At 45.9% G+C, this 14,830-nt stretch overlaps 1 protein-coding gene across 1 annotated transcript in view; it reads left to right on the forward strand.

The window, feature by feature from the left end:
- Positions 1-14,085, forward strand: part of TARBP1 (tRNA guanosine 2 -O-methyltransferase TARBP1) — a 62,316-nt gene extending 48,231 nt beyond the window's left edge. Inside the window, exons 24-31 of the mRNA XM_024761487.1 lie at positions 3,342-3,428; positions 5,445-5,641; positions 7,201-7,282; positions 9,211-9,382; positions 12,292-12,483; positions 12,668-12,792; positions 13,205-13,341; positions 13,663-14,085. Of these exons, the coding sequence (XP_024617255.1) occupies positions 3,342-3,428; positions 5,445-5,641; positions 7,201-7,282; positions 9,211-9,382; positions 12,292-12,483; positions 12,668-12,792; positions 13,205-13,341; positions 13,663-13,831 (1,161 nt within the window). The 3' untranslated portion in view covers positions 13,832-14,085. The remainder of the gene's footprint in view (positions 1-3,341; positions 3,429-5,444; positions 5,642-7,200; positions 7,283-9,210; positions 9,383-12,291; positions 12,484-12,667; positions 12,793-13,204; positions 13,342-13,662) is intronic.
- Positions 14,086-14,830: the final 745 nt, after the last annotated feature.

Raw genomic sequence — 14,830 nt, forward strand, 5'->3', positions numbered from 1 at the left:
AATCTTGTTTGTCTGCTCTCGAGAGGGTGGGCGCTGCCTCAGAAATTCTCACGGAAGGCCCCTGGCTCTGGTGTGCTTCCAGCCCCCCTGACTCTCCTGTCCCTGGTCAAGCCACCAGTTCCGTCCCGTTTCTCCACTCTGCTCAGTCTCTCATTTTCCATAAAGAGCTCTCAGAGCTGGTATTTTCTCTTCACATCTTTTCCTCGTGGACATCGGGTTTTTCACTGTAAGCAAGTAAAACGTTTGCTGATTGAATCAAAGGGATGGAAAACAGACAGTGGAGATGGGGGAAGTGAGGTAGCCCAGAAAGCTGCAGAATCCAGCTTGGAAAATAGGCAGGAACAAGGTGGGGCTCGGTGGTTTCCAGAACCGTAGCCACAGGCGTGCCGTAGAGCGGGTCCACCAGGGACATTGCTTCACCCCACTGGACGCCTGGCGCCATCTCGGCAGTGCTGCAGCCTTGGCCAGCCGTCTGCCTGCATGGAGTGGGTTCTCTGTGGGCTCTGCCTCTCTGGGTAAACAGTTCTCAACCCAGCATTCAGGGCAGGCGTCTCCGGATCCAGGTCAGGTGACTTCTCTTAGCTGCAGGGAGGCTGGGAAAATGAATGTCTGGCATTTCCAGCTTCTCACAAGACCTATAAGGTGAAGAATTCCCTGAACTGGGAAGGGGATTCAGAAGAGATACCCGCAAACAGGCAGTGTCCACTACACCCTTTTCCTCCTTTATTTGAAGCAGGTGACCTTAGCTTTTATGTTTCCGAGAAAGTGGCAGTCATCGCATAGGAATACCTTTACCTTCTCAAGAGCAGTCACGAAAATAAATATATAGGATTGGCCGAAAAGTTCATTCAGGTTTTGCTGTAACATCTTCTGGAAAAACCCGAACGAACTTTTCGGCCAACCCAATACCTTGTCCATATCCACCCAAGACTGCTTCCCTCCTATATCATCAAGGACCTGAATCTGCTGTTGGGGTAATTCCTCTGCTTGTTCTCCGGCTTCTCTTCCTGTCTGCCTTCTCGGGAACCTTAGCCCTCGGTCTCTCTCCTATACCTAGTGTCCCCTTCTTAACCAGGTGGTTTCTCATCCATTGTTACGGGTATTTACACTGAGCTGCTCCTATAGAGGACGCCTGTAATCACCTATCTCCCTACCCTGTCAGAGCCAGACTTGCTGAAAGAAGTGTGTGTATGCCAGTTTCGGGGTCTTCATGTTCTCTGCCCACAGTTCAGTCCAGCGGACCCACCTCCAGCTTGGTCACTTCTCAGACGACCCTTCGCCAGGGTCGGTGGTCAGCCTCCTGCTTCCCCCCATCCGTCCATGCTGCAGACGACCTCCTTGTTCCTGGTTCAGTAACACTTCCCTGGTTCCCCCTGCCCCTGTGTTTCCTCTTTTCTGTGTCCTTTCTGGGCATTCCCTTCCCTGCCCAGCTGTTAAATGTCAGTGCCTCTCAAGGCTGGGCCGCCTTCTTTCCTTAATTTCTCCTTGTTTTATAGTCAGTTTTATCTGGGTCATGGATTCACTTATTATCTGATGTGAATGACCCAATAATTTCTCTTTCTCTTCCAGCCATCTTCCCCTAAGTGCCCCATCAGGCTGACTGCAGCCACGCCCGGCCTGGCCACGTTTGATGGGAGCACAGCCATGCCCGTTCATGTATCAGTACCTATCGTTCATGGCTGTGTTTGAGCTAAAAGGAGAGTCGAGTGTTTGCAGCAGACTGTATGGACCTCAGAGCTGTATTTTTATTCACTGTTTGGTCCTTTACAGAAAGCTTTGCTGACCCCCGCTGTGGACATTCTTCTTGAATGTTTATAAATCATCTAAAACTTGGATGTCTGACACCAGGTGCCTTATATTTGCCCCAAACTTGATCTTTTTCTACTATTGTAAACAGCACCACCGTCTGTACAGCTGCACAAAGCAGGGAACTCAGCGCTCTTCCTGACTCTGGACCAGATCCTGTCGCTCTTACCTCCCGAGTGTTTCTCAGTCACCATCTCCCGTCTCTGCGTTTGGCCTTGGTCCAGGCTGCATCGTCCACTGCACTGCTCCCCTCGGTGGACTGCGTCCCCTCTTCCTCCCTTTCGATCTCCTCTCCACACCGAGGCCAGAGCAGGTTCTTCAAAATGAAAATGTGATCAGGTCGTCCACTTTCAGCCGTGCGTGGCCTACAGGTCTCACGTGGCCTGTGCCCTCTTCCCCGTCCAGTCCGTGTGCCCCGCGTTCCCACCTCTGCACTCGAGCCATGGATGCATGCATGGGCTCAGTTTTCTGTTGCTGGAACATTCCAAAGGCCAGCGGTGTGAACAGCGCTCTATTTTTCCTGCTTCTGGATTGACAGGACCAGGCTGGGCTGTCGTGCCTGTGGTGTCCACTGGGCTGGGACCTGCAAACGACTTCTTTGGCCATGTGATAAGCTCACCTTGGCTGCAGTAGTGGGGACAGCCGCGGGGCCGGGCACCGCTGGTTCTGTAGCTGTGTGTGTGGTCGCTCAGGGTGCCGAGGACTGCTTATTGGCCAGGGCAGATGGCGTGACCAAGCCCCCCAGGGGACGGGGCCCGCCTTAGGGCCTGATTACTGGACAGCTTGCTTCATCGGGGCCCCCATGTGGCCGAGTACCACCCTGACCTTTTCTGTTCTTTTTCCTCTCTGCCTGCATAACTGCTGCTCTTCCTTCAGATCGCAGTTCGTGTGTCGTTTGTGTTTTTTTTTTTTCCCTGTACGCGGGCCTCTGACTGTTGTGGCCTCTCCCGTTGCGGAGCACAGGCTCCGGACGCGCAGGCGCAGCGGCCATGGCTCACGGGCCCAGCCGCTCCGCGGCATGCGGGATCTTCCCGGACCGGGGCACGAACCCGTGTACCCTGCATCGGCAGGCAGACGCCCAACCACGGCGCCACCAGGGCAGGCCTCTTGAGGCTCTTTTTAAGCAGCTGCAGGGCCCCATTTAACCTCTGCTGCTCCCCTCCGCACGGGGGCCTTTGCTTCCCGCTTGCCCGTCTTGGTTCGTCTTGGTCGTCTTCACCTGTTCCCCCGCCCACCCCCGCTTTCTCCAGCCAGCCCTTCTCTCCCTGCAGTGAGCTCACCTGGTCTCCCCCAGGTACTCCTCGCCTGAGTGGTTAGCGGCCGTGTGTTGGATGAGTGCTGTGCGTGCCGGCATTTCGCTCTGGGACATTCCTGTGCGTTCTCGCTTTTCCTCCTCTCCTGCCACCCAGGCCGTGGCTGCGTCGGGGAAGAGCCGGCCTCATGGCCCGGGCCCCAAGCATCCAGCCCGGTGCCTTGATGTGCACGGGCTCGCGGCAGCCTTGAGTGACTGTTTCGTGTATCTGATTTATTTTCAGGCCGAAGAAAACCTTAAAACAAGCATTTGTACGTTTTTATCAGTTTTGTCGCATTTGGACATCATTACTGAAAATATTCCAGAGAAGGTAGGTTTATATCGTTTCTGAGAAGAGTTCAGACTTGACATCAAAACAGAACTTACACATTTGTGCTAACTGTTCTCATTTAGAGTAGTCCTCGTGTGTTTTGCCGTTTCTCCCCTTCCCTTCCACTCCCCTCCTAATGGCACACGCACTTAGACACAAATGCACAGTAAGGTGTTACCACGGGCACACACACACTGAGATAACGCCTGAGCCCATGTTAAATCTCTAGACAAATGAATGGGCAACTTTTAATGATAGGATGCTTAACTTGATGCAGGTATTTACGTAAGATTATTTAAAGACGACCTTCCCCTATTGCATTTAAGTGTTCCTTGGCTGGCAGAGTTACTTAACAAATGCTGGTACAAAGAAACTCATGGTCAGAGTATTAAAAGCCATTGTGTTACGGAAGGTTTATATAAAATGACTGTCACTATGCAGAGTGTGAAAGCCAGTTCTTCACCTTTCTCGGGTTTAAAGCATCTTCCCTAGATAAGTAGAGATCTTAGCTCATTCTGGTTAATCACTGTGGTAACTGTGGAGAATTCAGGAAAACCTGCCGGTAAAGATCTAGAGCAAGATTCTATATTATTGAATCTACACAGAGTGTCCTTATATGTTGTAAACTCTGGGAGAAACTTAACACGGTCGACCCTCGGTCAACACAGGAGTTGGGAGTACCGACCCTCTGCGCAGTGGGAAATCCACACGTATCTTTACAGTCACCGTAATCCAGGGTTCCTCATCTGTATCTGTGGATTCAACCACCCGAGGATCCTGTCGCTCTGTAGTACGTCTTTAGTGAAAAAAAATCCACGTATAAGTGGACCTGCACGGTTCAAACCCCTGTTGTTCAGTGGTCAGCTGTCTGAAAGAAATGTTGTTTGGTGTTGAAAGTGAGGCAAAAATACTGGGGGGATAGGTTTCCTAGAACTTTTCAAAGTGTTGTCTTTAGGCATGGTAACAATCAGATTTCGTTGTTCACCTATTTCATCAATCCTAAGAACAGGTCTTTCTTCCCACCACATTTTAACCTCAAAAACCATGATAATATCTTAAAATTGATGGTGTGTTACAGTGTCTGTCCGCCAGATGGCAGTGTGTTAGTTATAGTTATGTGAAAACTTGTGTTAACACCTTCTGGTAAGAGTTACGAAAGCTCTAGCATCCGGTAATAGCAGTTGTTCTCTTTCTGTTTTAAATATGTGCAGGGAAGAGATTTGCTTACAATCTGTTGAGAGAAATAAGATAGACAGGAAACTACTATTGCAGGGCTCTTAGCTTGGTGCAGCCCAGTAACATTTACAGATGAGCCGTCTGTAGGAGCATTAAGGTAGCTCCTGATAACTGTATTAAAAGTTTGCGTCCATCTGGTTTCCACATTAATACATGTCACTTCCTTTGCCTTTCAATATCTGTTGAACTGTGTGGTTTTAGAAATCAGGGATTATCATTGCATAAAATCTCCTGGCTGTGAAGGTGAAAAACTCTGTGAATTCCCAGGAAAAGACTACAGGGAAGTTTAAACTCTTATTATTTTTCTCCCCACTTCTTAATTTTCCTGCCACCACTCAGTGCTGTGTGGGTCCAAGGTCACTATTAGGGAAAACAGAGTAGTTCAGACCAGGGGAAAACAGCACTTTATGAGGTACCTTGCTCAAGTTCACTTAATATTTCTAACTTTTTCAGCCCATGGTAAGGTAATAAGTGATAGAGACTTCTTTAAAACACTGGTCATACAGTGGTGAGCATGAAAGTACTTCATTCAGATTAACCTAGGTACCGGAGTATGGGGGAGAACATGTGTGGCAGCATGGTAAATAAAAACTAAAGAGCTGGGAAGATACTTTTCCTTCTTGAGGAAATCACTCCTGCCAGTGTATCTGTCTGAGGATGACGATGCAAAAACAGTGAAATGAGATTTTACTTTGTAGCATTTTTGTCACCTGTTCTTGGTCATACAGTCAAGGGTAAAATGGTCCGTGTTTACCTCTGAAGAATGTTTCTCCTTTTCAGAAACGAACTCTGAAGCAAGCCCTTATTGTCGTGCTGCGCTGGTGTTTTAGTCACAACTTTAGCACCCGACTGTACGCCTTAGTTGCTCTTAAGAAAATCTGGAGCATGTGTAAGACATTGCATGTTGAAGAACTTGATGCGTTGACTTCCGTTATTGAATCCAGTCTGAATCAAGTGGAAAACATGCATGGAGCAGGGTAAGCAGGCCTTGTCCCCTTACCCCTCGGTCCAGCATTGTGTGCAGAGAGGGTAGAGAGGGTGCCCAGCTTTTAGCAGCTCCTGTTGGGCCCATCACGCTGCAGTGCACAGAGCTCGGATTAAGCAGCTCACTGTTGGATGTGCGGTTTAATTCCAGTTCTGAGTGCTGTCAGCTCCGTCATTGACTTATTTTCTTTTTCTTTTTTTTTGCTCTTTAATCCTTGATCTTTAATTTAGGGACCTCTAGACGTTTCTCTTCAGCGTAGCCAAATGTTTTCATCCTCTGTTGTCAAAGAACTGCTGAGAAGTAGCATGACTGGACTCTAAAGCCGTGCTCATAACCCCTCAGATGTCCGGGTTAAAGCTGGAAGCTCTTGCCTTTTTCTTTTCTAAGAGAACTTCTCTATCCCCCAAACAAAATCCTAGTCAGACGCTCAGTATCAAACAGATACAACACCGCTGCTGTGATGGAGTAGGTCGGGGCGCACGACTCAGTAGCAAAACCCAGGGGGATGGGAGCTCGGACACACATTGGGGTGCTGTCCTTTGAAGAGACCCTTGAAAGCCAAGGGGCAGAGAAGACAGGTGCATAAGGAGGGGCCAGTCTCTCATCTCAGGTCTCCTCTCCTCACGCCGCTGATGTTGAGGCCCCGCCGGCAGTGACAGGAGGGGCTGGGAACTCGGGGGTGAAGGAGGTACGTTGGCCAGAGCAGAATGATCTCACCGGGAGGGCATCTTGAAATTGCTGCTTAGCTTTTGGGTTGTTGGTCATGAATTTAAACTGAAACCTGCCGGTGGCCATGTTTTGTCACTTTTATTCCTCCCTCTTTTGCCTTCTAAAACTTGACAAATTTTTGGTATTTAAAACCTCTTACTTTCATCTGGCTTAACAGAAGTTGGTAGAGTTTGGCTGCGTGTCGTGGATCTTCAGGGTAGAAAACGTGACTTACGTGGACTTCCCTGGCAGTCCCGAGGTTAAGACTCCGCGCTTCCACTGCAGTGGGCAGTCAATCGCTGGTCGGGGAACTGAGATCCCACATGCTGCGCGGCGCAGCCAAAAACAAAAAAGTAACTTATGTAACGATTTTCTCTCCTGGGAAAAAAAAAAAAAGCATTTATGGCCAGAGAGAGACATGAGGATCCCAGCCTAGATTTCTTACACGGTTCCCTTTTAGAATTCTTTTTGCCCAAGCAAGGGAGTTGTACCTGCGGCAGCTGTTCCTGTGAGATTTTCCCATCGTTGTCTGTTGACTGACGACTGTCTCTTTGATGGAGTGGAGACCTGAGTTTCATTCTTGTTGAGTCATTGTTTGACGTAGGACTGTGAGAGTGTTATTTAATTTGTCTGTCTTTCAGTTTCACTTCAAAACGTCAGATTTAGGGTCAGCTTTTAAGGACGCTGACCTTGGAGATAGGGGTTATAAATCTTGGGATAAAATTCACAAGATTTTCCACTCATTCTAAATTCTGCAGTGCCTCTTTAAGAGAGCTATTTGGTTTTCCCCCTTACCAGAGTGGGTTCACTAGTCTGTACCTCACATGTATCTTTAACACTTAGGAACGCGAAGAAGAATTGGCAACGGATCCAGGAGCATTTCTTTTTTGCAGCGTTCCACCCACTTAAGGACTACTGTCTGGAGGTGAGCAGAGGGCCTCATTTGCGAACGACTCTCTTCCGTATCTTTAGTCCCGGTGCTTCCTTTCTGCCGCGGTTGTTGAAGGTGTACTGAGGTTAACTGTCCTTACAACACCGCCTTCACGGTCGTAAAGTGCTCCGTGTAATTTTGTCACGGCTGCTTGCGCTTCACTCTTCAGCACTGAAAACTGGCTAGTCATTTTCACTTTCTGTTTCTCAGGCAGTGTCTGGCTTGTAAACACTGGAAGGGGGAATATTTAACTCTGAACAGAAATCTGTTCTGACATTAAAAGGGAATGAGTGAGAACATTTGTGCAGGTGAGATTTGTTGTAACGAACGAAGCCCATTGTTATGAAAGAGCGAGAAGACCTACTCTTTTGTTAAGTGCCTGTTTTAGGTTCTGGATGGCTGGAATTGTATAGCAAATGACCCACCATCTCAGTGATCCTAACACAATGTGCTTATAACTTCTTTAGTTACAGTTAGCGTGTGAATCAATGTACAGATTATTAAAATTTGTACATATGTTACTTTCTCCTTTTCGACTACAGTTACAGCCTTGGAATTTAAAACGTGATCTAGCAATCTGGAAGTGTCAGAAACTTTAGCGACCATGCATAAGCAGTTTTTTTTGTTGTTGTTGGGTTGTGTGTGTGTGTGTGGATTACTAATAAACTGGCCTTTAAAAAAAATACAGATCTATATGTTGTGAGATAGTCATCATAAAACATTATTGTGTGCTTTGTTGCTTCGTTGCAAAAATTATTTAGGATTTTTCAAATATTTTAACGTGCTCTGTTCTGTGTCCTTTAGCGCCCAGAATGCTTTGTTTGACATCTTTCTGAAGGACTCTTAATAACTCTCTAGTGCTAAGTCAGCCTTTTCTATTCAGTTCTCCAGCAGGAGTAAGTCCCTTGCTTCCACTTTTCCTTCATCCTGACTCTGACTGCCTCACCCTCATATGTTTTATATGTTTTATTCTCTATTAATTATACGAACTATAACTGTACATATCAATAAAATAGTGGCACACAAGAACTCTGTTTCTCTGTACATTTGGAGCTATACTTGGTACCTACTTAATAAACAGTTGCATTCATCATGCCAGTTTCAATTTGCACAAATATTGCTAATAAAGAGAAACCATATTCATCCTAAAAACTTGTACGAAGACTTGGACATTGTTATCAGTTTATTACTTTGTTTTTAAATTGCCTCCTGTGCTTCTGACTCCTGTGCCTTTTCACATTTGAGGGTTATCTGGATCTCAGTTTTCTTGTCATAGGTAAGGAAAGGGGAGGATTGTCATGTAGTGACTGAATAACTGCTGTCCACAGTGGTGTCACACTGTACAGTTTACAGATCACTTTCATGTGCTCTTCTTACCTGATTTTACCCTCGTTTTACCAGCGAGGAGGTTGAAGCTGAGAGAGGCTAATGGCTTGTCTAAGGTCACACAGCTAAGATACAGTCGAGGCAAAATCTAGACTCTACATTTGTATATTGGCAGCGAGAGTGAGGATCTGGCACCACAGGAGCTTGAGTTTGATTTTGCTTACGGAGGTGTCTGGTTGTCAATAAATAGCATTTATCCAAATGTTGTCCAACATTAATGCTCATTAATTCCAAAACACTTCTTGCTTGTATTAAGAGCATGGTGTATACTATGTTACATACAGTTAGAAATACTGGAGTGGAAGATTTGCCCGCTCTCAAGGATTTCCTAAATTAATCCCTTAATTTCTTAGAGAAGATAAGAAGTATAGATAGTTGCTACAAGATATAAATGAAAGTATGTCATTTGATCAGATGTGATAGTTTGGGAGAACACATCAGTAATAATAATTAAGTTGTACTTTAAACATGTTATCATGTATTTCTTTGTTATTTTTAAGGGAAGAAAATTTAGATGTTTACAATTCTCCTTTCAGACCATATTTTATATCCTTCCACGCCTTTCTGGCCTTGTTGAGGACGAATGGATTGCCATTGGTAAATTCACCAGGTTCACTGACATTCCTTTAGATGCAAGATTTCAGTGGTACCTTTCTCCAGCTCAACTTTGTGAACTAAAACCAGGTGACTGGTCCCAGCAGGACATAGGTAAGAAAAACTTGTTTTACTTGTTCTCCCTGTTGCCTTGGTCAGGCTCATTGATTCACGTTACTTAGAATAGGTGGTTGATAGTACCACTTTTTCATTGATGTGGTGAATTCTGCTCCACTTAGAGAAAAGACAGAAGGCGTGGTGTCACTCTGACTAGTACTTTCAGTTGACGTTGGCTTTGCTCTTAATAGCCAAACAGAGCTTGACCTGCTTTACTATATAAAGCTAAAGGCTTCTGTCTTCTTTGAAGTATTGATAATAAATATTCATTGCTCTTCTACTCTATATTTCTGAAAAAATACAGATATAAAAAAGGGCCAAATTAAGAAATCTCTTTTCTTGTCCTATTTGGGAGTGAAGCAGAGCTCTCTGCATTCCCTGCTCGGTCTGGCCGAACATCACTCATCTCTTACCCCTCTTTTCCCTATGGCTCCAGCCCTCCTTCCATGTGCCCCCGCCCCCATCCTTCCCTGCAGCTTTCTCAAGGACCCCCCCTTTTCCCTCTGTTACTTCCCGTCCTCCTCCTTCCCTTCACAGTCCAGCTGCCCCAAAAAACCGGGAACAAGTCCCCCGCCCATTTTTAAAATCACAACTAACCTTAAGAGATGTGTAGTAGTGATCTGCGTTCTCAGCATCTCTGTCACTCACATTTTGTCCTCCTTCTGGCTTCCCCAGCCCATAAGCATCATGGAAACTTCTTTCAGAAAAGCAGAAACTGTCTTTGTCTACTTCTTTACAAAATCTAAACAGATGCTCTTTTCTTACCATACCTGACCCTGCGTAGCATTTATTTGCTCATTTCTTGCTCTCCTGATTTTTCTCCTCAGTCTGACTTTCCTCACTCTCCTCTGAGTTCCCCTCCCTCGTCCCTTATATTTACAGTTCTCTCAAATGTTAGCGTTTTCAGGAATCCCTTGGACATCATGGTGAAGGTGCAGATTCTTGGGTCCCACCCTTAGATTTTTGTCTGGAGGAGAGTTCTAGGAAAGTGCATTTTTTTAATCGAATACTCTAGGTGGTTCATTTTAAGACGATCACCTTAAATTTATTTACTAGGTCAACAAAGATTGACTTATTGCCCCCTGTGTGCTGAACAAAAGACAGAGGCCCTGCCCTCAGGGCGCTCACATTCCTCCAGGGGGACAACCCTAAACAAACAGATAAGATGTCAGGTAGTATGGAGAAAAGAAAGCAGAGTAAGGAGTGTGAGAGAGGATTAAAAAGACCTTTTTAAGGAGTTGACATCGAGCAGAGGCTACATGAAGTGACAGCAAGTCAGGCAAAGCCTGGGGAAGAGCAAACGTGGATTTGGGGGCAAAAGACAGTGACGGGAGCCTTCTCAGGGCGGAGGGGCCCGCCTGACCGGGAGGGGAGGGGAGGAGAGGGGAGCCGCACATCTGCACATCTTGTCTGACGTGAGTGGGGCAGAGAAGTGGGGAGTTACTGGATGGGGAGAAGGCTACAGAGGTCTTTCTGTGTGTTTTGTTTGTTTTTGGTAAAGAGGGAGATATTGCAACAGGGTTTCTCTGCTGAGACGTGAATGCTGAAATGCTTTCATTGGCCTGGTTTTCTTCTCATTCTGTTTGCTCTCCCTGCACGTTTTTATTATTTCCACAACTGGAAAGCACCACTGACCAGCCTCCTTCCTGAGCCTTCTAGACGCTTCACTAGCTCATCTGTAAGCTCTTTAAACTCAGTATCCAAATCCACGTTACCTTTCTGCCCAGACGCGCCTCTTCTAATCCCCTTCCTGTTAGTGGTCTCCCAGGAGTCATTCTTCTGCCGTCCCTCTAGCCACATCCGTTATCAGACCTTGGCGATTCTGCCCTTCCTCTTCAGCCCCTCTTGCAGAGACTGTTTTTGTCTTTTTTGGGCTAGTGTGAAAGCCTCTCGGTGGTTTTCCCTCCCCACTCGTTTTTAAGAGGGGTTTTTTCTGCAACACAAAACCAGTAGTTACCCCCTTCTTAAAACCCTGTACTGCCTCCTGTCTGTAGAATAAATTCTTTATCATTTTATACACAAAGCCCTAACGACCTGGTCTGAGTCACGTCCCTCCCTCCACTGCAGGCTGTGAGCGATGCCTGAGTCCGTGTCCTTCCGCGTCTGCCCGTGTGCAACATGTCCAGTCTGCCCCGCCCTTCCCACTCGCTCTCCTTTGCAGACTTTTACACTCCCTTCCCTGAGCCCTCCTGCGTCTTGCTTTTTGGCCCCTCCCTCCCCCAGACATTAGCAACTCCTGTCTGTGTGGGCACACCCTCAGTATAGTACCATGCGTGTCTCTTCCCTCCCCAGTAACCTGAGTGCCCCCGTTTGCTCAGTCAGGTCTGGAGTGGGAAGGAGAGCCTGGAAGGAGAGTCTCAGTCCTGAACTAGAGATCACAACGCACATTAGACAGCTCAGTAACATCCGTGTACTCATCGCGGTAGCCAAGAGATAACTGCTCCAAAGAACAGTCCTCGTTTTTAGAAAAGGTCCCCCAAGTACTTGCAAGATAATTTAAGATAAAGCCTGTTTGTTGTTTTCCGGCATACAATATTTCTACAGAAAATTCCAATCTAATAACACCCTTGTTTGTAAGATACGCCATTATTTTATGTAACTCTAAGAAAAAAATGCTGCCAAACCCATCGTACCCTTATGGATTCTAAGATGCTTCCCAATTCGGGGTATGCTAAAATGGAAAAAATGTGCATCTTTGATTTTCATGAAATACTGTCGTATTTTGGTTAGCAGGGTAGAATTTGAACATTTTAAACTGTTACCGAAAATGACAATTGTATCTGAATCCAAATAAAGTTCTTTAGTCAATGAATCTCATTCTAAACTATCATTTTAAGCTCTTAAAAAAGTATATATGCATGTAAATCAATAGAGAGGGAGATTTATATTTTCTTTTTCTTTCCCAGGTTCTAACTCAGGCGAAGCAGATATCGAGTCAGAGTGCAGTGATGTTCAGAAGAAGATTATCCCCTGGAGAAGTAATGTTCCCGACTTAGACCTGGAGCTGGTATTTCAGGATCGTGCGGCCAAACTTGGGAAGTCACTCAGCAGACTGATTGTGGTGGCCTCACTCGTTGACAAACCAACCAACTTAGGAGGTAAAATTGGAGTTTCCACTGGGCTTGCTTAACATCTTCTGATCCCGAAAATTTGTAATTGACCCAGTGCCATTTGTGGCCTCTCTTCCACATTTCCCCCTCTCCGGGAGCTTCAGAGGAATGCCTGGGACCTAGTGAACTTGGCCTTAGACTGGCGGCAGTAACCCCGGCTTGTCCTGTGCAGGGCTGTGCCGGACCTGTGAGGTGTTCGGGGCCTCGGCGCTCGTGGTTGGCAGCCTTCAGTGCATCAGAGACAAGCAGTTTCAGCACCTCAGCGTTTCAGCAGAACAGTGGCTTCCTTTAGTGGAGGTGGGCGCAAAGTGATGTATTATTAAAATTTTCATTTGCTAGACTCTCTTGTAGTACTCTGTCTTCACGTTATCAACCCTTTTGCAGTAGTCCAGCCTTTGATAGCTTAAAAATAATACTGAAAAGTAAACTACAGCCCACTCTGTTCTCATTATCTTTCACACTGTTGTAGTTTTAGAAATCAATAATGTAGAATTCTTTTCAGTAAAATGTGCCCTGTTATAAGTCACTCTCGTTTGATAAATTTATGAGCTGTTGGGAGCGTTCTTTTTTATAGTGTATAATAATTCTGTCCTTTTCCTTTTAACAAATTTCGGTTTCATGAAAGTGTTTTTTTCTTTAACTGATTTTACCCCCAGGAGGGCTGTAAATGAATGATTTAATATTCTGCTCTTTGTAAACGAATATTAAGGTAAAACCACCTCAGCTGATCGATTATCTGCAACAGAAAAAAGCAGAAGGTTACACCATCGTGGGTGTGGAACAGACTGTGAAAAGTTTAGACCTAACCCAGTACTGCTTCCCTGAGAAGTCTCTACTCTTGTTGGGGTAAGAACACTGTCTTGAGACTCTGTCTAGAAAACGTTTCAGAAGGTTTACAGTTTGATCATACACCTGTACCTGGCTTTTGACTTGCAAGGTTTATGGAAAGCCCCCCTAAGTTTTCGTTTTATTTCACCCGTTTGGGACGGTCAGGTGAACACAGCATTGACCCATAAGCCTTCTTGTTACACTCTTCTTTATCTTCCTGGTACCACAGACGTGTGTCATTGTGTTAACCTGTCTCTTCCAGTAACATCCAGGATAGCTGAGAAAAAAATTGTTTATTATAAGAAAACTAACCTTTCTTCTCCCATTTTTCTGAATCAGAAATGAACGGGAAGGAATTCCAGCAAATCTGATCCAGCAACTGGACGTGTGTGTGGAAATTCCTCAACACGGCATCATCCGCTCCCTCAACGTCCACGTGAGTGGAGCTCTGCTCATCTGGGAATACACCAGGCAGCAGCTGCTGAAGCAGGGGGACCCCGGGTCCTGAGGCTTGTGCCTTGTCTGAGACGAGTTATCGAGTTATCTATCGGTGCTGTTGAAACATTGTTTAGAACTATTTGGACTGATGAGATAGATTCTGAAATCTGTTGGGATAATTTGCATTTCTTTATTTGCAGTTTAATGCCAAAACTTTGTCATGTGCCTTAACTATATTGCTGTATGTTGTCCCCTTTAATAAACCTTTTTTAAAGCTAAGTTGTATTGCTTCTTTAATAAAATTGCTTCTTTTAAGCAACTGTGGAAATAAAACAATGTATTTTAGAAAGGTCATTTCTGTCCTAGAAACTAGTATTGTCAGAAATGTGGCCCATGGTAGGGGGAAGGCAGAATTAGGGCAGCTCTGATTGATTACCTGTGAATACCACACCCCTGTCAAGAGCGAGCACGGGGCGGGGGGAGCAAAGCTTCAGCGTGAGGAGGAGCCATTGGCCTCTTTCTGCTGATTCGCAGGGAGGAAACATGCTTGGCAAGGTGCCAAACCAGCTTCCCTGTGAAGTTCATAACTTATTTTTAAAGCCATAAACTAGGCCATAATCGTTCATATGAAGTTTTTAGGAAATTTTCACATGCCATCTTCGCTCAGGGTTCAACTAGTGATTAGAAATAATAGTCTACCTTCTGACGGTTGTCAACGTGGACCCGAAGGAGGTGACAGACACCCTTGCACATCGTTACCAGTAGTGAGAATGGAACCCACGAGGGTTGATGTGCTGTTTCTCTTCTTCTGAGGGTTTTTTGTTTGATATTAGGATTACTTTATTATTTAATGGTAACTGTCACCATCCAGCAATGCACTTCAATCATGTCTGGGTCCTTCCTTTTTTTTTCTTTTTTTTTTGTGTGTGTTTTTTTTTGCGGTACGTGGGCCTCCCACTGCTGTGGGCTCTCCCGTTGCGGAGCACAGGCTCCGGACGCGCAGGCTCAGCGGCCATGGCTCACGGGCCCAGCCGCTCCGCGGCATGTGGGATCTTCCGGGATCTTCCCG

The sequence above is a fragment of the Neophocaena asiaeorientalis genome, unplaced genomic scaffold, assembly GCF_003031525.2.
Source record: "Neophocaena asiaeorientalis asiaeorientalis breed wild unplaced genomic scaffold, Neophocaena_asiaeorientalis_V1.1 scaffold166, whole genome shotgun sequence".
NCBI lineage: Eukaryota > Metazoa > Chordata > Mammalia > Artiodactyla > Phocoenidae > Neophocaena > Neophocaena asiaeorientalis.